The sequence below is a fragment of the Canis lupus genome, chromosome 9, assembly GCF_048164855.1.
Source record: "Canis lupus baileyi chromosome 9, mCanLup2.hap1, whole genome shotgun sequence".
NCBI classification, from domain to species: Eukaryota; Metazoa; Chordata; class Mammalia; order Carnivora; family Canidae; genus Canis; species Canis lupus.
Window position 1 is genome coordinate 73,047,347 of NC_132846.1, and position 22,527 is coordinate 73,069,873.

The window sequence follows — 22,527 nt, forward strand, 5'->3', positions numbered from 1 at the left end:
GGTGAAGGCCCTTGATCCTGTCCCCAGCATGCTGGCTGTTTGGTTTTGGCGCACAGTTGGTCAGACTTTTTCCTTGTTACTTACACAGGAGCATGTGTCTGTATAAACGCGTTGTTTGAGTTTCGTGCCTCTGTGTGTGTGTGTGTGTGTGTGTGTAAATCAAATGGTGTCATTCTGTACTTATCACCCCGTAAACTGCCTTTTTCCTGGGGCAAAGTACATCTTGGAGGTGTGCCCTGTCAGTGGGTGGAGGCTGCCCTGTGACCTGCCACCGCCTCGCAGGGCCCAGAGCTGCAGCGGCTGGCCACACGGCAACCCTCACGCACCCATTTTATGGATGAGGAAGTCGAGGCTCAGAGAACTTGTCTGACTTGCCCAGTGTTACAACCCAGTGGCGTGATGGTCAGGGTTTGCTGGGGACGGAGGGGACATGCATGACCGGAGCCCAGTGTGAGGCACAAAGAATGGAGTGGCAGGTAATGGGGGGCAGGAGCCGGGAGTAGGGGGCAGGCCAGAGCCCAGATGCCAGACGGAGGAAAGCTCAGCAATTGTGGCTGTAATTGAGGCGTGATGCTGAGGGGTTACACCGGCGCGGATTCCCTGGGGCCTCCAAGGCCTGAAATCTCAGGGCCAGAGATGACCCCATGGGCCCTGCCCTCTTCTGTGCCAGGTGGTCCCCAGCGCAGAGTGGGGTCCTGCTGCCCGCATCCCCCACGGGATAGTGTCAGTTCTCACGTGGCCCCCGGCCCTGGGTGGCCTCTACGGGGCACCCGTCCCCCAGGACTTGGGTCAGGGTAGGGCACATGCCAGGAAAGGCCGGGCCCCCCAGTGGGCCGAGGCTGTGTTGCCCATGCAGGCCCGGCCAGCCGAGGTGCTAATTAGGGCGGACTTCCTGAGGAGGAGGAGAAGCATGAGGAAGTGGCCTCCTGGTTCTCAGGTGCCCTTTCCTTCTGATTCACCGCTGGCCTGCCCACGGGCTGCCTGGAAGTCACCCAACGTCCCCAAGCCTGGGGACACCTGCCAGGTCACGGGCCTGCCTCGGCTGACCCACCTCCCGGGGATTTGGCTGAAAGGGGATGGGGAATCCCGAAGGGTGCGGTGGGTGGGGGAGACTCTCGGGGTGCAGCCGGGGTGTGTTTCCCGAGCCAGCGCCCGCACGGTGTCCTCGGCCTGGTTTCTGCAGGGCCGCGCCCCACCTGAGCACGCTGTGCAGCTGAGGGCCCGGCTGCCGGCGGTGTCTCCCCTGCCATGGGGGTGTGAGGCGTCCTGGCCTCCAATCTGCGGGTGCTGGGGCCCCCAGGCCCTCGCGCTCTGCTGGCTGTGTGGCCCGGAGCTGCCTCTGGTCCTCCAGGTGTCTGGGCTGCCCTGCCTCTCGCGCCTACCGGGTCACACTGGACTCTGGGTTGAAAGGGTTGGGGTGGTGGCGGCTGCGGGCTGCTGACACCCCGGCCTTGGGGGCTGGCGGCTCCAGCCCTGACATATCCCGCGGGCTCACTTTGCGGGTCTCAACCTGGCCCCGGAGCAGAACCTCTTGTGGAGCACTTGGGGAACATCCGTTTTGACAAATGTCATGAGTATCTTACATGTCAAACTTTTCACCGAGGCAGACAGGATTTCTTTTTTTTTTTTTTAATTTTATTTATTTATTCATGAGATACACACACACACAGAGTGAGAGAGAGAGAGAGAGAGAGAGAGAGAGAGGCAGAGACACAGGCAGAGGGAGAAGCAGGCTCCACGCAGGCAGCCGGATATGGGACTCGATCCCGGGACCCCACGATCATGCCCTGGGCCCAAGGCGGCGCTCAACCGCCGAGCCACCCGGGCTGCCCGGAGACAGGATTCCTAATCGGCCTCCCTGACCCCATATCGATGATCACCTCACGCCCAGCTTGTTGATTTATAGTCTCTCCAGATCCCTTCTCCCTGTATTGTTTTGAATCAACCCAAGGACTGCCTTTTCCCCCCTAAAGTACCAGTCCCAGACTCACCCCCAGGAATGTAACCGAGTCAGCTAGGCTGGGGCCCAGAAAACGTGTATTTTTGCAAAGATCCCTGGAGGTGTGCAGGTGCGGCGGGGACGTGGCCCCCAGGAGAGGCGGTGATACCCGCAGAGGGGGGGCAGACAGGTGCTGCCACCTTCACTTGGAGACAGGGAAGCCACGCGTGGAGATGGATCCCAGCGCTCGCTGAGCCGGGGTCTGGGGCGCGGCCGGGGCCCTCCCTCGGGCCGCCTGGACGGTGCTGACGCCGGGCAGCAGCAGGCTCCTGCGGGCCGCACAGACCCGAGCAGTAGGCACGTGCCCAGGGAAGTGGCTAAGCGGTCACCCAGGGGGCTGCGCGTTCCCAGGAGGCCCCAGAGCACCAGCCAGGTCCTCCCAAAGGAGAGCCCGGCGCGGAGCCGGCCCACAAGGGACGCTTTGTTCACCTGTTAAACGCCTCCCCTGGTTATTTACTCCCGGGACTCGATGTAATACGGGGTGTAAGTTACTCTTTAACAGGCCACTTGATCCGGGCCACCAAGCTCCCCTGAACTCATTTCCTGGAAGAAAGGCGTTCCCACCACCAGCTGAGGTGTTTATTAACCAGCCCCTGGTGGTCAAGGCGACGCTGGGCGTGGCTGCCTCCCGCCCCCGAGCTCACCCTGGAACCCCGCGTCCTGGGGGCGCCCGGCCTTCCCGAGGGAGCAGCAGACACGCTGGGCAGCAGCACCCAGCAGCGCTGAGAGGCCCGTCTGTTCGGCTCTGCTTTGAGAGAACAGGGGCAGAGTTGGGGTCCTGGGACCCCAGCGCACACCCGGACCAGCTGCCCCGAAAGCTCAGCTTCCAGGCCAGCGTGGCTGGGTGACATACCAGGTGAACTAACCTTTCCTTAAAGCGTGGATACAACTTCACTAACTTGGGGGCTTTACAAACCAAAATCTGAAAATGCAGACAGGGTTTCAGTGATGGAGGGAGAGATGAGGGTCAGAACCATCGCGAAGGAAAACCAGCGCTGTGGTCCCTGCTGGCTGTGACCTAGAATCTGGTACAGAAAGATGAGCTGGGCCTGTCGCCTGTCCCTGTTGGCCCTCCCTGCCAGGTGTGTGGACCACAGCGAGAGGAGAGGCGCTGCCCACCGGGCCCCACATGGCATTCTGCTGTTGTCATCAGGGCCCAGACCAGGAGGAGGGAGAGGACTGGGACAGTGTCAGGCCCGAGGCCTGGAGGGATGCAGACAGCTTTGACCTCGGAGACACAGCTCTGGGTTCCAGGGGGCCCAGGTGCCCCACGGTCTTCTTTGGGCTCCCTGAGGATCCTCTGGCCTGCCTGGGCCAACGTGCAAGGGCAAACCAAGGGAGAACACCCCAGGATGGACGTTTGTGGATACTGGAGTCCTCTCTCCTTCTGCCTGCCTCGGTTTACAGGCTAGTATTGGTCAAATGTCCACTCTCTTTTTTTTAATATTTTATTTATTTATTCATGAAAGACACAGAGAGAGAGAGAGAGAAAGAGAGAGAGAGAGAGAGAGAGAGAGAGGCAGAGACACAGGCAGAGGGAGAAGCAGGCTCCACGCAGGGAGCCCGACATGGGACTCGATCCCAGGTCTCCAGGATTATGCCCTGGGCCGAAGGCAGATGCCCAACCGCTGAGCCACCCAGGCATTCCTTTTTTAATTTTTATTTATTCATGAGAGACACAGAGAGAAACAGAGAGGCAGAGACACAGGCAGAGGGAGAAGCAGGCTCCATGCAGGGAGCCTGATGTGGGACTCGATCCCGGGTCTCCAGGATCACGCCCTGGGCCAAAAGCAGGAGCTAAACCGCTGAAGCCACCCAGGCTGCCCAAGTGAGGAAGGGTAGAGAGAAGACTGTGGGAGGCATCTGGTGAGTGCAGGGGCAGCTCAGGCGGGAGGGGCACCCGGGGTGTTCTTGTCCGGAGTGATGCTAGCACCATCTTTGTTAACATACGGATTTGACCACAAACGGGTTGGGAAGAGAGTCCATCTCCTGGAGATGGGGTGGGGGGTGGTGGTGGGGGAACAACAGGCAGGAAGGCAGGACCTCAGGTGCCCGTCTCAATGTTCAGTTCGGCGGGGGGGAGTCAGGGGACAAGCCCAGGCCACTGGCTGGACACAAGAGGGGCAGGAAGGGAGATGACCCAGGGCCCGACGCCTCCCCCGTCCAGGTACACCAGAAATGGAGCCTCAGGCGAGCAGCTCAGCTGAGGCCCCCAGGTGCTGGGGGATGGGCTCCGTGAATGCTCCCGGCCATAATCAGGGGCTGGGTGGGCAGGTGGGCAGGAGAAGGCGAGGGAGGCAAGCTTTCTGGCAGGTAGCCCTGCTCTGTGGCCTGGCTTCCTGGTGACATCTGGATGCCGGGCCTGAGGGGGCTTGTCTCTAAAGGACGGTGCCCCGTGTTAGGGCCATCGATCCACGACTGCCTCACTGACAGCAGTACTGCAGGTGCCTAACCCCTTTGCAGAAGACTCTGCTCCAGGCTCCCTCTAAAGGCAGGATCCTCCAGGTCAGTGGGTCTTGAACCTGAACGTGATCAGCATCTCCCGGAGGGCTCTTCAAAGCCTAGGTCATGGGCGCCACCAGAGTGTCTGAGGCAGCGAGTCCCGAGACCTGGCATTTATGACCGGTTCCCAGATGCTGCTACGGCCCCAGGACCCCACTTTGAGAACCGCTGCTCTGGCTGAAGACAGCTCAGGACTTAATTCACAAACATGCACCTTGCAGAAGGGAACTGGGCCTTGGGCACAAGCGAACCACCTGTCACCCCAGAGACCCGCCTTATGGTGCTTGGGCCCCAGGGGTGGGACCCGTGGTCTGTAGGCAGAGCCCTGGCTGCCTTCCTGATGGTGGGGTGCGGACACCTCCAGGCGGTGCCGTGGCTCAGGGAGAGCCGTCCTGGGGGCAGGTGTCTCGGAGGGCTGGGGATCCAGGGATGCGCCCCCCCCCCCCCCCCCCGCCTCGATTGACGACGTTGCAGAGGCTCAGTGGCCGGTGGGGCCTTGGCCCACAGGGTGGACCTTGGAGCCACTCAGCCTCCCGAGGTGGGTGCATGCGAGGCCACCGGTGCTGGTTTCACTGGAAAAGCCACTCGGTTTCCAGGCCGGATGGGAGACGCGGACTCGAGGCTCCTCTCTGCCCCTTTTCAAAAGAGAGAAAGGCTGCGCTTTCAACGGTGGTGCCGCCCTGGGTCCAGCCATTGTGGCCGCAGCGGGAACCTGAGCCCAGCGACAGGCCGCGCCTCTGTGCACCTGGCCGGCCCCACAGTGGTCCCTTTGTGGCTGGGGGAGGGCAGCGGGCCTCCCGCCAGCCTCGGGTGCCACAGGTTTTGGGAGCTGGAGTGAGCGGGGAGGTGATGCCGGGAGGGGAGCGCTCCCCACTCGCTGCTTTGAAAGGCGGCTGAGTCCTAGGACCGGCTGTGGGAGCTGCTGGGAGGGGGTCCTGGGGAGGGGGTCCCGGGGAGGGGGTCCCGGGGAGGGGGCCAGGAGAGACCCGGAAGTGGAGGGGGGCAGGCTCCCAAATGCCCGAGGCGGTTCATCGGAGTCTCCTGACCCGAGCTCGCGTCTTGGGCAGTCAGGGGTCCCCAGATGTGCTGGGACACGAGCTCTTGGCTGCTCCTGGGCCTGTCCTCGGAACCGGCTCGGGCTCTGGGTGGGCAGTGACAGGGGCCACCCTGTCTGGATCTTCCCCAGACTCTTCACTGGGGAGGGAAATCGTCCCGGACATTCTTCTGTCACCTACCCGGAGGGTGGAGAGGGCTGGGGGAGGTGGGCGGGGTCTCGCATGCGAAACACATGGTGGGGCCGCCCCAGCTCATCTGGGGGGCCCTGGGGGGCCTTGGGCTCCGGAGAGAGCGTGGGCCGGGAGCCGCCTTCAGCTCCCAGCTGAAGGCCGCCCAGCAAGAGTGGAGAGTCCAGGGCTTGCAGGGTGGGGAGAGGACACTTAGGAACCTGGTGATGTGGAAACCAGCACCCCCAGAGTGTGTTCCAGGAACAAGGTCCAGGCCTTGTTCCAGGCCTCAAGGTCACACATTTGGGTCACTGGTTCAACCTGTTCCCTTCTTGCGGGACTTGGAGCCTCTCTTGCTGTCTTGGGGACACTCAGTGCCCCACAGAGGCCACAGTTCCCAGGGCAGTGGGGTGGGGACATCGTCCCCCAAGCCCACCCTGGGAGACGCAGCTGTACAGCCCCATTCCTCACGTCCTTGTCATTCTTCCAGAGCCACCAGCCCTTATTCTGTTTTACCAAGAACCAGGAAACTCTTTTTAACTGGCATTACATTTAGCAAAACATCGGAGTGCCTGCTACCAACCCCCGGCCCTACGTGGGGTCACAGGCATAAAGAGCTGGAGACAGAGTGGGGTCCTTCTCAGAAATCTGCACTTTATTAGGGTCCATCGTCCTATACTTGCTTCACAGCTCGGTTTCCTGTTTGTTTGTTTGTTTCTTGATCATGAGGTTTAGGTTCATTACAGATCCACTGGCTACGGAATTATAGAGCTGAGAGCTACTCTGGAGGCCATTTAATTCAATTACTTCACTCTGGAGACAGGGAAGCCAAGACCCAGAGACGGCAAGGAGTTTGCTTGAGGCCACACACACACACACACACACACACACACAAGTGATAAATGGTAGCACCCGTTGGGATCTGAATCCAGCTTGGCAGGATGATCTTGGGTACGGAGGCCACAAGCTGTATGCTAGTAAGGCATTTCCAGAAATCTGCATTTTTTTAAAAAAATTATTTCATTTATTTTAGAGAGAGAGGCAGAGATAGCAAGAGAGAGCACAAGCAGGGGGAGCAGCAGGCAGAGGGAGAGGGAGAAGCAGGCTCCCCGCTGAGCAGGGAGCCTGATGGGGGGCTCCATCCCAGGACCCCGAGATCACGACCTGAGCTTCACTGACTGAGCCACCCAGGTGCCCTGCAAAAATCTGCTTTAAATACACACAGTTGCAGATACAGGTTTGCTTTCAGTAGGCAGGATTCCTGACACGAAGCACAGCAGGTGCGTGGCAGACCGGAGATCACTAAAATGTGGGCCAGATGGAAGTTCACGAGACTGTTTTTTGAGCTGTATCTGTAACGTAAAGGCATTTTGTCACATGCTTTTCTGGTTCAAAAGGATTGTCACAAGATCAGACTCTTAATACAACAATCCCCGAAGATGGCAATGAATAGGGAAAAAAAATTTTTTTTAAAGATTTTATTTATTTATGAGAGAGGGAGAGAGAGAGGCAGAGTCACAGGCAGAGGGAGAAGCAGGCTCCATGCAGGGAGCCCGATGTGGGACTCGATCCTGGGACTCCAGGATCACACCCTGGGCCGAAGGTGGCGTTAACCCGCTGAGCCACCCGGGCTGCCCAGAAAAAACTTTCGACAAGGCATGAAACCACAAAACTACTGCATGCCGTAGTTGACGTTTACTGGAGTTCTTTTTTTTTTTTAATTTTTATTTATTTATGATAGTCACAGAGAGAGAGAGAGAGAGGCAGAGACACAGGCAGAGGGAGAAGCAGGCTCCATGCACCTGGAGCCCGACATGGGATTCGATCCCGGGTCTCCAGGATCGTGCCTTGGGCCAAAGGCAGGCGCCAAACCGCTGCGCCACCCAGGGATCCCCCACTTACTGGAGTTTTTAAAGAGTCAGTATTCCCCTTTTTTTCTTTACTGATTTCCAGCAAGTTCTCCATTCCAACCCCAACATTTAGACCTATTTTATAGTTCTTTTCTGAGGTGGGGACAGCGTCTTCTACCTCGTGTGGGTGTCCACGGCCCCTGGCACAGCATATAGGCCACCAGATGTTGAGGCGTGGCGGCTAACCCCACCTCACCCTTGGTGCCCTGTGGTGGCCGGTGGAGGGGCCAGCGCCACCTGCTTCTGTTGGCTGGGAGCAGCCCGTGTCCGCATCACACAGGCGTCGGGGGGCTTGGGTGAACCGCCTTGGACGCCTGGTACTGCTCAGGGTCATGGACACAGCGGGCACTGGAGACCAACTCCCTCCTGACACTGCTCTCTTCCTGCGCAGCCAAATCCGCTTGCTCTGTGCGCTGGAGTGAGATCGGCCCCGTTGGACGTGGGTCTGCTGCCTGCCACCCACGTACCCGGACTTGTCCCCAGTGCCCTTGGAGCTCCCAGTGCAGTGAGTCTAGCTCAGGGGAGTGACCTAATGCCATGGCGGTGGCTCCTACCTGCTGTGGCTGTGAGCTGTTTAAACCCTGCCCTTCTCTTTTGGTGGTTTCTAGGACATCCGACTATCAGATGTTCAAATTTGTTTGACTCTTTGAATTTATTTTGTTTCCCTTAAAATGACACGTACGTGCATTTCTATTTTCAGCCAAATAGGATTCATCTGACATCGTGCATTTAAGTTTTACAAATCGCAGCGCTCCACCTTTCCATTATGGAGAATTTTTTTTTTTTTTTTAACATAAAGATGGCAGGACAAGACCAAATATGTGTTATTTGGAAGGAAGAAAGTAGTAGACCATGCTGACCGGCATGGGAACATTTATAATCATGACCATTTCAGTTCTCATTGTAATTTTAACTTGCAGATAAGTTTTTGCTAATTAAGACATGCGTTTTCTGACATTTCTTTTTTTTTTTTCTTTTAGACTTTGGCCCTTGACGGAGGTCAAGGCCCTCGTGGCCTCCGTACCCCAGACCTGGAAGGAAACAAATGTAAACGTTGACTCTAGATGTATCGGTGACTCGCTAGAGGAGAGCTTTCTGTGGCGTGGTAACGAGGCGGCCGTTGCCCGACTTAATCAACTAGAAGTTTGCAGTGTCCCTCCATTTCCTGGGGCTGCACCGCGGTCGCTCCTCTAGTAGATACCGTACCACCAACCAAGCTTTGATTGCACGGCTTTTGTTTTCTGCTTAAGTGTTTTTTTAAACAATATTTACGGGGAGAAGCTCAAACACGTATACAGGCAGAGACTAGTGTCCTGACATTCCCCCCATGCAGCCAGCGGCAAACTTCAACACATCATGGCAACGTCTTCTTAGCTGTACCCGAGCTCCCCAGTCGATTTGGACTGGTTAATGTTTGCTTATTTATATATTTTTAAAGATTTTATTTATTTGACAGAGAGGGAGAGGGAGAGAAAGAATGAATGAGGAGGGGGAGGGAGAAGCAGACTCCCTGCTGAGCAGGGAACCCAACATGGAGCTGGATCCCAGGACCCTCGGATCACGCCCTGAGCTGAAGGCAGACGGTTTAGCTAAACCGACTGAACCACCCCAGGCGCCCCTTCGCTCATGAATTTAAAGGTAAATCCTAGATATCACGTCACCCCTACATATTTTCCCCTGCATCTGCTTGTCTGCACCAAACACAGTTTCTGCAATAACCACAAAGCCAGTGTTGTAATTAGCACAGTAACCTGGTGAAAGGAGTTCTTTGATGTCTCTTAGCATCCCGCCCATGTTCGAATTTCCCCACATGTACCGGAATGGCGAGGCTTGTCTGAGTAAGGGTCTAAGCCAGAGTGGGCTGCTGAGCAGGTGCTGTGGCGCACACTGCCCCCCCCCCCCACTGGGCTGGGCCTCCAGCTCACCTACGCCCACTGCTGCGCGGCCGCCCCCCCGCCCCCCCACATTGTGCTTATTTGTTTACAAGTCTGTTCTTTAGACTCCGGAGGCTGGGAGGAAAGGGTCTGTGGGCTGATCATCTCTACACCCCGGTTCTGAAACAGATGGTCTGATTTGGAACCCTGGCTCTCCCAGTTAATTAGCTTGTTCGGTAACCAGCTAGTTATCTGCTAATGCGGGCTAATTGTCCTGTCAAGACCTACGCTTCTTTATCTGTGAAGCAGGGTGACAGTATGAGCTCACAGGGCGTTGTGCGGGTTGAGTAAGTGCAAAGCAGGGACTCTGGGGCCGGGCACTCGGTACTTAGGAGCCGCTGGCTCTAGAGATACAACCCCACGGAGGGCAGCAGAAACCACATCCTCCGAGGTGTTTGGCGGCTCGTGGATCCCTGGGAGGCACAGGGCCCAGCACGAGGACACTCGGGGCTCCAGCGCAGTGCTTAAAGTTGCACCGTCAGGTGCCCAGACCCGCCTTCTCTTCCCTCTGCCTTTAAGGTCACACCAGGAAAAGCAGTGCGCCAAGCCAGGATGGGGGTGAATGTGTGGGTTTGAGGACAAAAAGCCTCCTTGTTGTTTCTTCTGGAAACTGGCTGCTCCCTCCCATGGCTGAGGTGGAGGGGCCCTCGCTGTGTGGGCAGCACACCTCCTGCTGGGGCACTGCCCCCACCCCGCCCCGCGCTCCCCACCCGGGCACCACCCACCCTGTGTGCTCCGGGGTGCCCAGCCAGGCGTGGTCCCTGCAGGCAGCTGCGGGACAGTGGGCTGGTGGCGGGCTCTGGCTCCACCTACCGGCCGCCTCAGGACACCTGCTTGTTCCCGGAGCTGGAAGTCCCATGTGCTTCTTGCCCTCCAAACAGTTAAGTGTGCTCTGGCCTTTGCAACAAAAGGCTACTTCTTTACCCTACAAAACACAGGGCCTTCACTGAGGGCTTTCAGGGCAGGAAACCACCTGGCCTAGCAGGAAGATCCTTTTGCTTCCCTTTTAAAGGCATGGCTGATTCCTGGCAGGTTTCTGGGGGTGGGGTGTTTATCTTTGACATCCTCCAACCTGCCTTCGCGTATCACTAACCACAAACTGCCCGCTGCGGCAGGCAGCCCGCCCAGACCGGTCTACCTTTCAGAGGATCTGCTAGGTCTCATCACGAAAGAAATGAAGTCTCTTCGTAAAAGAAATCCCACGGTCCCTCACCCCACTCTGCACAAGCAGAGGTATCGCAACTCGTTCACAATGGCCATGAGCATCTTTTGCAAAAACATTTACATACCCAGATAACTAAAGGAACCCACATGTTGTAAAGGGGGATGCGCCCCTGGGGCCGGCACTGCAGCCCTCTTCAGCTTCTAGGGCTGGTTCCCCGGGTGCCCCTTCTCTCCCTCCGTGCAAGTGCAGATTCCTGGGGTCCCAGGCCCAGCCCTGGCTAGGTGACCTTTGGCTCCTCATGGCCTCTCGGTCTGTTTCCTTCTCTGTATGGTGGGACTGTAGCTCCACCTAGTTCAGCTCTGAGGACCGCATGAGCTAAGACGTGTAGTACAGGCAGCAGGGGTAGTGGGCCTGACAGTCCGGTGGGTGATGTTCCTTGGGTCAGTGCTTTTCAAAATGTGGTCCCCAAGCATCAGCATGTGCTGGCAAATTATGAGAAATACAAGTTCTCCGGCTCCTTCCCTCTGATTCCCAGACCAACAGAATCAGAGACACTGGGACCCACTAGTCCATGTTTGCAGTCTCCCCGCACCGTCCCCTGCCCTGCCCTGGGCTCCAGCGCCAACGCCACTGGGGACGTGTAACACCTCCACACCAACTGCATTGAGCCAACAGCTGTGAGCTGGGTAGTGAGGCCGATGGCAGGCTTCATCCCCATTTATATAAAACAAGAAACCGAGTTCAGAGACCCCACAGTGAGCAGCAGGCATTTGTGAGGCCCGGACTGTAGCCAGACCTGACTACATGCTGGGGACATGCTTGAAACACAGGATGGTCTTTGCCCTTAAAAGGAGAGAAAGGCAGCTGGAGACGGGGACCTGGGCCCATTTCTATTCCACAGCCAGACCCCCGCTAACCTGCAAAGCACCAGATCTCGAATTAGACTCACTTTCACCCCTACTGCTTTCGAATCTTCTTTAAAAGTGCAACGGGGTTTGGCAATTGCCTTAGATGGAGGCCACAATCAGGCAGTATTTATTTTAACTAAACTAGGAGAAATTTCAGTTTTTTAATAACACGTACTTTGCCTTATCAGTGACTTCCTGATAGAAACTTCTAGAGCTTATACATTTCGCCCACCGCATCTCATTCCTTATTTCTAGTGTTTTGCAGGTTTTTTTTTTTTTTTTAATTAAGATTTTATTTACTTGAGAACGAGTGAGCATGAGAGAGCACAAGTGGTGTAGAGAGAGAAGCAGGCTTCCCATTGAGTAGGGAGCCTGACACGGGCTCGATCCCAGGGCCCTGGGATCAGAACCTGAGCCCAAGGCAGCTGTTTTACCAAGTCACCCGGGCGCCCAACTGTGTTACAGTTTAATGCTTTTTCACACCTTCCCTACTGATTTCCACAGTAACTCTAGGGGAGAACTCACCCGTGGTCCCCACCGTCCGCACGCGGGAACCCAGGCTCAGCGAGGTCATAAGGGTTAGTGGCAGAACCATCGGCGTATCGAGTGTTTATGAGACTCAGAAGGGGGGGCCACACCTACCCCCCAAGCTCTACAGTGATTGGGATGGGATGGCTCCCTGGGGTTCTCTCTGCTGTGTTCCCAACATCTACTCAGGGCACGACGGGCGCATGGGGGAGCCGAGAGAGGGACACGGGCGCAGCCAGGGGTCACCTCACAGTTACATAAGTTTATTCACGCCTCAGCGGACACGACACACGTACACGTGTATATCGGGGCTCCATGTTCCTGGCGAGCGGAGATTTACAACCAGACTGACGTTCCATCTCATGTGTTCCCCGAGCTGGTTAATGATGGCCATGAGCAGGGGCAGGACTCGAGGCTTTGAAAGAGAAGCATAATACGGGTATCATTGAGGAAGGAAGGAGAACACAGAAGACAGCTTATTGTGTAAGCATTAACAAGTCAGAAACGGCAAATGACAATTCCCAATACTACGGAGCGTCGGACACGTTTAAAGGTTTTGCGCGATCACCTCGTGAACCTGGGCGCTTGCGTGCAAGCACAGGGAAGGAGGGGCAGGGGCCTGTCTTCTCTCCAGAGCCCATCAGCCAGTCTGTCATTCAGAGAACACAGGGCAGAAAAGTCCAACACTAGGACATAAATCGATGTGGAGCCTTCTTTGCAGACGTGTTTCAGGGCAGCCGGCCTCCACGGCTAACCTGTGCTTCCGCCTTATTCCCAGAAGTTTTACTTGGCCCAAGGGGGAGAGCAATGGTTTTTAACATTTGGACTGTCAGAAGGACTTTAGCCTGTCTTTATGGTAGGGACAGCAAACTTCATACACCAGCGCACCCTATATGTTTATAAGCCATGGGACACCGTGTCCTGAGAAAGTAGGATGGTGTCTTTTGTCCCCCATCCCTTTGAAGAAGCAAAAATCTTACCTTTCAAAGCTTTACTTCTTTTATCTGAAATAAAAAGAGAGAACGATTAGTTGTATCCATGCTTTTCAAAAATGTGTTTAGTTCATCCACTGTCAAAAAAATCAACATTTGGCTGAAAAGTTCACAGCTTCGGTAAAGCTGTTACGGGAGCTTTCAGAAAATAGTAGGAGTTTCTACAGCGTCTCCCAGCCAAGACGTGCTACCACTTCCACCAAAGACGTTCTACAGACCGTTGAACAGCCCTTCAGAATCTGCAGGGCTCTTTAGTCCCCACCATTCCCCAGATACCAGTCTCGCAGTTTAAAGTTTTCTCCATTCTCTCCTCTTCTTTTTTTTCCTAAAGATTTTATTTTTATTTATTCATGAGACACAGGGAGAGGGAGAGGGAGGGGGGGGGGGGAGAGAGAGAGAGAGAGAGAGAGAGAGGCAGAGACACAGGCAGAGGGAGAAGCAGGCTCCATGCAGGGAGCCCGACGTGGGACTCGATCCTGGGTCTCCATGATCAGGCCCTGGGCTGAAGGAGGTGCTAAACCACTGAGCCACCCGGGGATCCCTCTTCTCTCCTTTTCTAAACCAACTGGTATTAATACATGATCACGCCTCATCTCTGTTCCACTGAGAACCTAGGGTCACCCTGTCCCCACTGCTATCATGAAAACAGTCCAAATGTTCACTATGGTAGGAAAGGGACAGTAACACCCTACCCCTAACTATTTCCGCCTCCATCCCTTCAAACGGAGGACATCTCCTGAGCATTTGAAACACCACTGTTACACCTAGCAAACTCCGAATCCCGTTATCAAGGCCTTGTCCAAATTTTCCCAGTTGTCCCCAAATGTCTCTCTTTTTTTCCCCCAAATGTCTCTTACAGCTGACATGTACTCCCCACATTTTAACAAAGCGTTCTGACGCTCGCTTCTGGGTAAGAACCATTATTCCTTCACAACGTGGATTGTGACTCCTTTTGAAAATAATTTCCATCCTGACTGCTAATGAATCAACATAAAGAAACTTACCAGCACTCCTGATTTTATAAACGATGAGACTCATCAACCCCATTCCTAACCAAATCTCCTGGTAAGCTTGGGTATAGTAGGGCTTCATGGGGACCCAAACACTTTTAACAAGGTTTTGAAGCATCTGAAAAGAAACACAGTAATAGATATAACCATGGCGATCGTTGTAAAGCTAACTGGTAAGAGGTTCCCATATATTCTAAAATTTGACCCTGTTTCCTACAACTGTTCCAGACACCACTCTCCCTCAGCCATTCCTACCTGACCTGGGGCTCCTGCTTGGCAGCTCTTCAAGCCTCACTCACCCCCCGACCCCAAGGCTGCCAACCTTGGCCATCCTGGTCCTCCGCCACCCCTCATGCCTGGGGGCCGCAGAGTGCCCAGCCTGTGCCATCTCACACTGTCCTCGAATGTTCCTCTCTCTGACAGCTGTTCCCCACTAACGCTATGCTCAAAATCACATTTTAAAACTCTGATATAAAAAAAACTAGTATGTTTGCATCACCATGTTAAGAACTGCTGGCATTGGGCACTGACATGGGCACTGGACGGGATGAGCCCTGGGTGTTATACAGTACGCTGGCAAATCGAACTCCAATTAAAAAAAAAAAAAAAAAAAAAGGGATCCCTGGGTGGCGCAGCGGTTTGGCGCCTGCCTTTGGCCCAGGGCGCGATCCCGGAGACCCGGGATCGAATCCCACGTCGGGTTCCCGGTGCATGGAGCCTGCTTCTCCCTCTGCCTCTCTCGCTCTCTCTCTGTGACTATCATAAATAAAAAAAAAAAAAAAAAAAAAAAAAGAACTGCCGGCAATCAGAGTTGAAAAAGAACACGGGTCCTTGTGGGACCCATACTCAGCCTCGAAATCTAAGCATACGCAGCATAGGATGACGAGGTCACTTCGTAAGAGCTGCAATTATGACATAACTCAATTAATGAATAAAAACATTTACCTAATCACTTGAGAAAATGATCAGCGCATCTAATGCTGAACTGACAAAGTTTTCTTTGGCTCAAAGTAAGACCATTCATTCATTCATTCATTCATTCACGTCTTATTTATTTATGAGACACACAGAGAGAGGCAGAGGCAGAGAGGCAGGCTCCCTACAAGAAGCCGGATGTAGGACTCGATCTCAGGACCCCAGGATCAAGCCCTGAGCCGAAGGCAGATACTCAACAGCTGAGCCACCCAGCTGTTCCTGCCCAACCCCCCTCTTAAAAGATTTTATCTATTTGAGAAAGAGAGTGAGAGCATAGGGGCGGGGGCAGAGAGACAAGCAGACTCCCCATTGAGCAGGAAGCCGGATGCAGGGCTCAGTCCCAGGACCCCAAGATCACAACCTGAATAGACGGCACATGCTCAGCTGACTGAGCCACTCGGGTGCTTCTCAAAGTAAGGGTTTTGATTACAGTTTACTATAGACTATAAAATTTGATGCACTCATTTTCCTTTTCACTGTGTAGCATCTCAGGTGGTCTATTAAACTACAGTCATTCAAACCACTGTCAGGAAAACGGATCCAAGAACTTTGCATTTTCCCTGAAAATTCTACTTTGGCTTCAGTTAGGGGGTTCATCTCCACCCTGACCAGGGCCTCCCCTACTGCTCCTTCCATCGCTACTTGGGCCACACAGAATTTTACTGGTCTTCACTTTGCTGCGGCATTGTCACCACTTATTCAGCAGACACGAACTGAGCCCGTACGAGGCGGCAGGCATTGTTCAGGGGCTGAGAAAGCGGCTCCTGAGGAGCCAGAACACCAGGGAGGAGCATCCTCGCAGGCGCAGTGCATGTGCCGAGTCCCCAGTCAGGACAGACTTGCAGGACCCGGGATGAAGGGGAATGAGAGGGAAGCTGCAGTGGCGGCCCAGAGTCAGATGCTGGCTCTACCACCTTCCCGCTAACTCAACACACCTCGATTTCCTCCTCCGTAAATCGGGGATCAGAGCACCACCCACCCAAAAAGGGTGCTGGTGAAGAGGAGCACCAAGTCTACAGGGTCTGGTGCCCTGTGCTGAGTGCCGTTATGTAAAACGCCATGTCTGGACCATGGGAGGGAGGGGGAACGGGGTTTAGGGCCTTGGAGGCCACGGTGGAGAATTCGGCTCTTCCTCTGGAATGTCACCTACGTCTTCACACAGTGAACGTCACCTACGGCCTTCACACACTGCTTACACCCTTAGCTCCTGCACCACTGCCCAACCCCTACAAAGTGGCTCCCGGGAGGCAGCTGCTGGAGGTCACACAGCTGGGGCTAGGACTCACCCTGCACCCAGTCCTTACTAGGAAAACCTGCTCCGACCACTGGCTGCCAGCTCTTGTGAGAAGAGGGTTGACTCAGGCTGAGGCACGGTCCTAAGGGCTGGCCAGCCCTGCCCACCACCCCAAGCGTGATCCTGGCGGATGTGGTTGTGTCCTCCTCCTGGAACCCCTTGTGGAGAGGTCTGCCCTCACACTGGGCTGCTCTGTCGTTTTATGAAGATCCCAGAAAACCACAATCGTGCCCTTAGGCGGTGCCTGAGAGGACCCAAACAGCCCTGGAGGAGGCCTGTAGAACCCCTAGGTGGGAAGAGTTCAGGGCACCAAGTGCTTCCCTTCCTCCCAGGACCCGGCAGTGACTGGGCAGGAATGTGTTCCCAGCTCCCGGGCGGGAGAGTGCCCCGGCCGTGCCAGGGTGGGCGCCCCGCCCGAGGGCGCACAGCGCTGAGTGATGGAGCCCGGACCCCCGCACCCTGGTGGGGAGCGCTCCCCGGCCGTGACCTGCTGAGGCCCTGACTGGGACTCCCCGGGCTGAGCGCCACACAGCTGCAACCGTCACCTCTGATGCTGTCGCGGGCCCGTGTCCCCTCCCCGAGGCCTTCCCCTGTGCCCGGGGTAACCTGCGGGGACACGCGCTGCAAGGAGACGCGGGGTACAAAGGAGAGAACGTACTGCACGCCAGGCAGGCGCTCATCAGAGTGCGGGGGTCCTGGCCGGGGTCGGGGCTCCATCACTCAGCGCTGGGCGCCATCGGGCAGGTGGCCCATCCTGGCGCGGCCGGGGAACTCCCCCACCGGGTGCGGGGGTCCTGGGTGGGGTCGGGGCTCCCTCCATCACTCCGCGCTGGGCACCCACCCTGGCGCGGCCGGGGCGCGCTCCCCACCGGGTGCGGGGGGTGGGGCCGAGGACGGAGCGGGACCTCCCGCGACCTCCCTTCAGGGGTCGGGAGCCGCGGCGGGACCCCAAGGTCAGCGGGGGCGGCGCCCTGTCGCCCCGCGCCCCCGCCGAGCAGCCCGCCGCGCCCGCACTCACCTCGGCGCGACCCCCGACTCAGGCCGCCGCGACACCACCGCCACCGACTCGGAAAGGTCACGGGACGCGCAGGCGCCGCGCGGGGCCCGCCGGGAAGGCGGAAGGAGCGGCGGCGCCCCGAGGCCGAGCGCGTCCCGGCCGAGCCTGCGCCCCACAGCGCCCCCGGCGGTCGCCCCGGAACTGCAGGCCGGCGCCGCGCGGGGCGGGCCTTGCACCGGGTGACCTCCCGCGCCCCACTGCTGAAACCCGGGCCTCGGGCAAAGCGCGCGAGGGAGCGGGGAGCCGCTGTCAGCCCGAAAACGGCGCCGTCTCTGCGGCCCGTGCTAAAGGCCGGGAGGTCATCTCCCCTCGGTGGTTTTCTTGCTTTTTCTCTGTGTGTTCACTTTTTTGCTCTGCGCATTTTTATGCAGCGAGGCCTGTGCATAGTCGCTTCAGTCAACAGACCCTGCGCTGAGCAGCCACAGGCTCTGAAAACAGCCCTGCTTACTATATGCAAAGAAGTAAGCAACACTGAAGATTTCGGTGGAAAGCTGGAAATTGTAAAAAAAAAAGAAACGAAAAAGCCACTCGGTCCATCTGAAGAAGTCGCAGAGAACTTGGGTAGGTTGAGCTGTGGATTGGACAGATGGAGTAGTGCTGGATTGAAAGCTACATTAGGAAGCCATTCAGCAGCACAGAGCCACCAGAGGACAGGAGATAGGATCCAGCGGAAAAGTCCCTCTTAGGTGTGATTGGAGCCGCAGAGGGACAGGAGAGCGAGTGGGAGCAGAAATATCAGGAGAGATGATGGCTGGCTGGAGAATTTTCCAAAAGGGATGGGGAAAAAGTTACACCAAAGATTCAAGAAGCCTTACAGAAATCCACCAGGAAGACACATGAAAATACACCAACACTTTGAAACATCATTGAAAAACCATAGAAAACTAGAGATGAGAAAATCGTAAGTGCCAATCTAGAATTCTATGCATACAGAAATTAGTCTTCAACAAAGAAGGTGAAATAAAGACATTTTCTAAGAGAATGATTACCAGGAGATGCAGAATTAAGAAAAAAATCAGTATTCATTATTTTTAAAAAAAATTTTTTTATTTATTCATGAGAGACACAGAGAGGCAGAGACACAAGCAGAGGGAGAAGCAGGCTCCACACAGGAAGCCCAACGTGGGACTCGATCCTGGGTCTCCAGGATCACACCCTGGACTGAAGGCAGGCGCCAACCGCTGAGCCACCTGGGCTGCCCTCAATATTCATCATTGAGGCAGAAGGAAAGTGAGCTCAGATGGAGGGATGAGGACCCAGGAAGGAAGAGCAATGAGCATGAAGTCCTGCTTTCAAGGGACAAAAGCTTAGGATCAAATCAAAGCTGCATTCACAATCTGAAAATCTTGCTATTTTATGGTAGGGGTTCTCAAAGTGTGGTTTGGGGGTTTCCAAGTTCCCCTGGCATCAAAACTATTTTCATAACAATGGTAAGATGTTCTTTTTTAAAGATTTTACTTATCCATTAATGAGAGAGAGTGGCAGAGACACAGGCAGAGGGAGAAGCAGGCTCCATGCAGGGAGCTCGACGTGGGACTCGATCCTGGGTCTCCAGGATCACGGCCTGGGCTGAAGGCGGCACTAAACCACTGAGCTACCCAGGCTGCCCTGTTCTTTGTCTTTTTCATTAGAATTATCTCACAAGTGTTCTGCAGAGTTTTCCAGAAGTTGGCTTGTGATGTCACAACAGAGTGAACACAGGAACAGATATGACAATCCAGCTATCTTCCGTTAAGGCAGACATTAAGAGATCTACAAAAATGTCTAAGTGTCCCTCTCCTCACACAGAGTGACTTTTCATAAAAATATTCTCTTTAACATCAAATGGGTTTGTTGTTTTAAAATGAATTAATAAGTAAACAAAATGTCTCAGTTGTGATCTCTAATAAAGTAGGTGTAACCCACTTAAAAGTTCTCTAGGGGCTTTATTAATTTTTGAGAGCATAAAGGGGTCCTGAGATACGGACTCAGTTTGAGAATCACTGTCTTGGCAAAGAATGTTGGAGACTATAATAAAGTAGGAAACTACTGAGGATAACTATTTAGGAAAAACTGACTAGTATCATCATAATCTATTTTAAGACAACAAAGCTTTTGAACTTCAAACTCCACTTGAGATCAACAGAATTTTCATGTCTTTGTGGCAAAGCCAAAACACCTCATGAAAAATACATCTTCAAAGGAAACAATAAAGACAGAGCCACCCCAGCAGAGAAATTTATGCAAAGTGCAGAATTCTGCATTTTGCAGCTGAGAAGGTCAGAGAAGACATGAAATACTTGGGACGCAGCTTCCCCTACTTTGTCAAGATTGCTGCTTACTGGTACCAACATCATTTGTGATGGTCTCAGCTGCTTGTTTTCCCTTTGGGTCTGCAACTGACACTGTTCTGGGAATGCAAATAGGCAAAACCTCCACCCAGGCCCATGGCTTCCTCTGCACTCTGTTTCAATATCTAAAAGCCTATTAAGAATTGTCAAGCTGTCTCTTTCAGCCTTGGACAGGAATGCAGGATGAACAGGGCTAATTGAGTATGAAGCACCAAGAGCTACCAATCAAATAAAGGGATCAAAGCTAGTCTTTGTGACGACACAGAATGTTAATCACTACTCAGGGAAATGGCAATTAAATGAGAACAAATTTCTGAAGCATCAAGATGGTCTCCTTAAACTGCAGTTAAAAGCTCAAAATTCAAGAGGACTGAAGGATAGTGATCCAAAAGGTTCAAAGAACATAAAAAGCCTTCCAATCACCTCACACCTCTTAAAATAACTAAGCTCAAAAAGACAAGAAATACCAAGTGTTGGCAAGAGAAATGCTTGGGAGAAATAGGAACCCTTGAACACCGTTGGTGGGAATGTAAACTGCTACTGCCACTGTGAAAACAGTATGGAGGTTCCTCAAAAAATTAAAAATAAAAATAACAGATAATCCAATAATTCCAAAGAAACCAAAAACACAAATTTGGAAAGATGTATGCACCTTTATGTTTATTGCAGTATTATTTATAATAGCCAAGAGGTGGAAGCAGCCCAGGCGTCCAGTGATAGACAAATGGGTAAGGAAGATACACATGAACACACACTGGGATATTACTCAGCCACAAAAAGGGAGATTGTGGCATTTGCAACAACGTAGATGGACCTAGAGAGTATTTTGCTAATAAGTGAAATATCAGAGAAAGATACCATATGATTTCACTCATATGTGGAATCTAAAAACAAAATGAAACAAAGCAACAAGAAGCAGAATTAGACCTATAAATACAGAGAACAAAGTGATGGTTGCTAGAGGGAAGGAGGGTTTGGGTGAAACGGGTGAAGGGGAGGGGGAGGTGCAGTCTTCCACTTATTGAATAAGTCATGGGAACAAGGAATACAGTTAATGATGCTGTAATGGTGTTGCATAGTGACAGATGGCGGCTATACTTGTGAGCGCGGCATACGGTCTCGTCCAATCACTACACGGTACACCTGAAACTAATGTAACATCACTATAATGTAATGTCAGTCAACTGTACTCAAAGAAAGAAAAAGCTCTCTAGAAAATGTTCTCTTGAAAGGAAACCTCTTCAAAAAAAACAGCTGCCACCTGAAAACATACTGTGTCACCCTCAAGGGAGGATCGAGTGCAGGAACAGCACTGCAGTAGGACACACAAATGTGAGTTACAGTTTGAAATGGTTTCAATGCATTTTGGAAAATTTAGAACACGTGCTGGCTTTCACATAAAGTCTCAGTATTTTTTAAATCAATGTTGAAGGACACATCAACGGTCTCAAAGACTATGATCACATTTTTACTTATCGAAAAACAAGTTTTTTTCCGATTGCCAAAAGATGTGTGTGTGTGAGAACTTCTGCAGGCTGCTGGATTTGGAAAAGTCAGAACAGGAGGCCCAGAGCTCACAGCAGGAGCTGGGGGTGTGGTCAGGGTCTGGACGTGGGAACCCGGGCTCACGGTTTTGGTGAAATGCGGAGAGCGTGACCCCCGCCTGGTCTGACTTCGTCTGCACCGTTCTCAAGCCCGCCTCTCGCTTGTACTCTTTTGTACGCTCCTGTGCACTGGAACGCACTCTTGGAGCATTTTCCAGTCCGTAGTCACTGCTCCGGAGCTCAGCCTGGGCCATTGCAGCCGCTCTCCGGGCGCTGCACCTGCCACGAGGGCCACCCCGTTCGTCGCGGCCCCACGGAGCTCCTTCCCGCCAGAGGACCGTCACCCGCCCGGTCCCGGCTGTCCTGCAGGGTCCACCTAGGGGTCGTCTCCCATGGAGTGTGCGAGAGCAGCCCCTCAGACCCAGCCCGGTACCCCACGAGCTCTGCCCGGGGTGGCGCAACCAGTGCTCAGCCCACGTCTGTCCTCGAGGGAGCAGGCGCACACCGGGTTGTGGCCTCGCTGGTGGCTGATGGCCCGGTCCAGGCCCCGGGCGCCGAGGGGCTGCCTCCAGGACAGCAGTGCTGGCGCGGGCGGACCAGGGGCCGGAGATCCCTGCAAGCCGGACTCGTGGCAGGGTGGGGCCTGCGGCACGAGGTTTGGGTCACGTGGGGGCTGCTGCGTTCTGATTGGAGGACCTGGGCGTGGCGGGGCCTGCCGCACGAGGTTCGGGTCACGTGGGCGGGGCGCTGGCGCGTTCTGATTGGAGGACCTGGGCGTGGCGGGGCCTGCCGCCCGAGGTTCGGGTCACGTGGGGGGGGGGCGCTGGCGCGTTCTGATTGGAGGACCTGGGCGTGGCGGGGCCTGCGGCGCTAGGTTCGGGTCACGTGGGGGTGGGCGCTGGCGCGTTCTGATTGGAGGACCTGGGCGTGGCGGGGCCTGCGGCACGAGGTTTGGGTCACGTGGGCGGGGCGCTGGCGCGTTCTGATTGGAGGACCTGGGCGTGGCGGGGCCTGCGGCGCTAGGTTCGGGTCACGTGGGGGTGGGCGCTGGCGCGTTCTGATTGGAGGACCTGGGCGTGGCGGGGCCTGCGGCACGAGGTTCGGGTCACGTGGGGGTGGGCGCTGGCGCGTTCTGATTGGAGGACCTGGGCGTGGC

General features: G+C 54.8%; 2 protein-coding genes and 1 long non-coding RNA gene across 7 annotated transcripts in view; 2 read left to right on the top strand and 1 right to left on the bottom strand.

Annotated features, from left to right (window-relative positions):
- The first annotated feature begins 257 nt into the window (after positions 1-257).
- LOC140640542 (uncharacterized) lies at positions 258-13,204 on the top strand. The gene is made up of 2 exons (XR_012037301.1): positions 258-476; positions 8,615-13,204. It is a non-coding gene; the product is annotated as an uncharacterized lncRNA (long non-coding RNA).
- On the bottom strand, positions 12,412-21,985 carry ATP5MJ (ATP synthase membrane subunit j). Of its 4 annotated transcripts, none has more exons than XM_072840119.1 (4): positions 21,834-21,985; positions 14,166-14,289; positions 13,150-13,173; positions 12,412-12,584 (listed from the first exon to the last, which is right to left on the bottom strand). In XM_072840119.1, exons 2-4 carry the CDS (start codon positions 14,287-14,289, stop codon positions 12,550-12,552), a joined length of 183 nt encoding a protein of 60 aa, XP_072696220.1. In that variant the 5' UTR covers positions 21,834-21,985; the 3' UTR covers positions 12,412-12,549. The 4 variants fall into 4 exon arrangements, with proteins under 4 accessions (XP_072696220.1, XP_072696218.1, XP_072696221.1 ...); XM_072840117.1 differs by lacking the exon at positions 21,834-21,985 and adding an exon at positions 17,459-17,617; XM_072840120.1 differs by lacking the exon at positions 21,834-21,985 and adding an exon at positions 16,928-17,054.
- Positions 21,020-22,527, top strand: part of TDRD9 (tudor domain containing 9) — a 106,707-nt gene continuing 105,199 nt past the window's right edge. The window contains exon 1 of one of the 2 annotated variants that reach the window (XM_072840113.1): positions 21,020-21,159. In XM_072840113.1, the coding sequence (XP_072696214.1) occupies positions 21,158-21,159 (2 nt within the window). In that variant the 5' untranslated portion in view covers positions 21,020-21,157. The remainder of the gene's footprint in view (positions 21,160-22,527) is intronic. The other variant, XM_072840115.1, reaches the window with a different exon arrangement.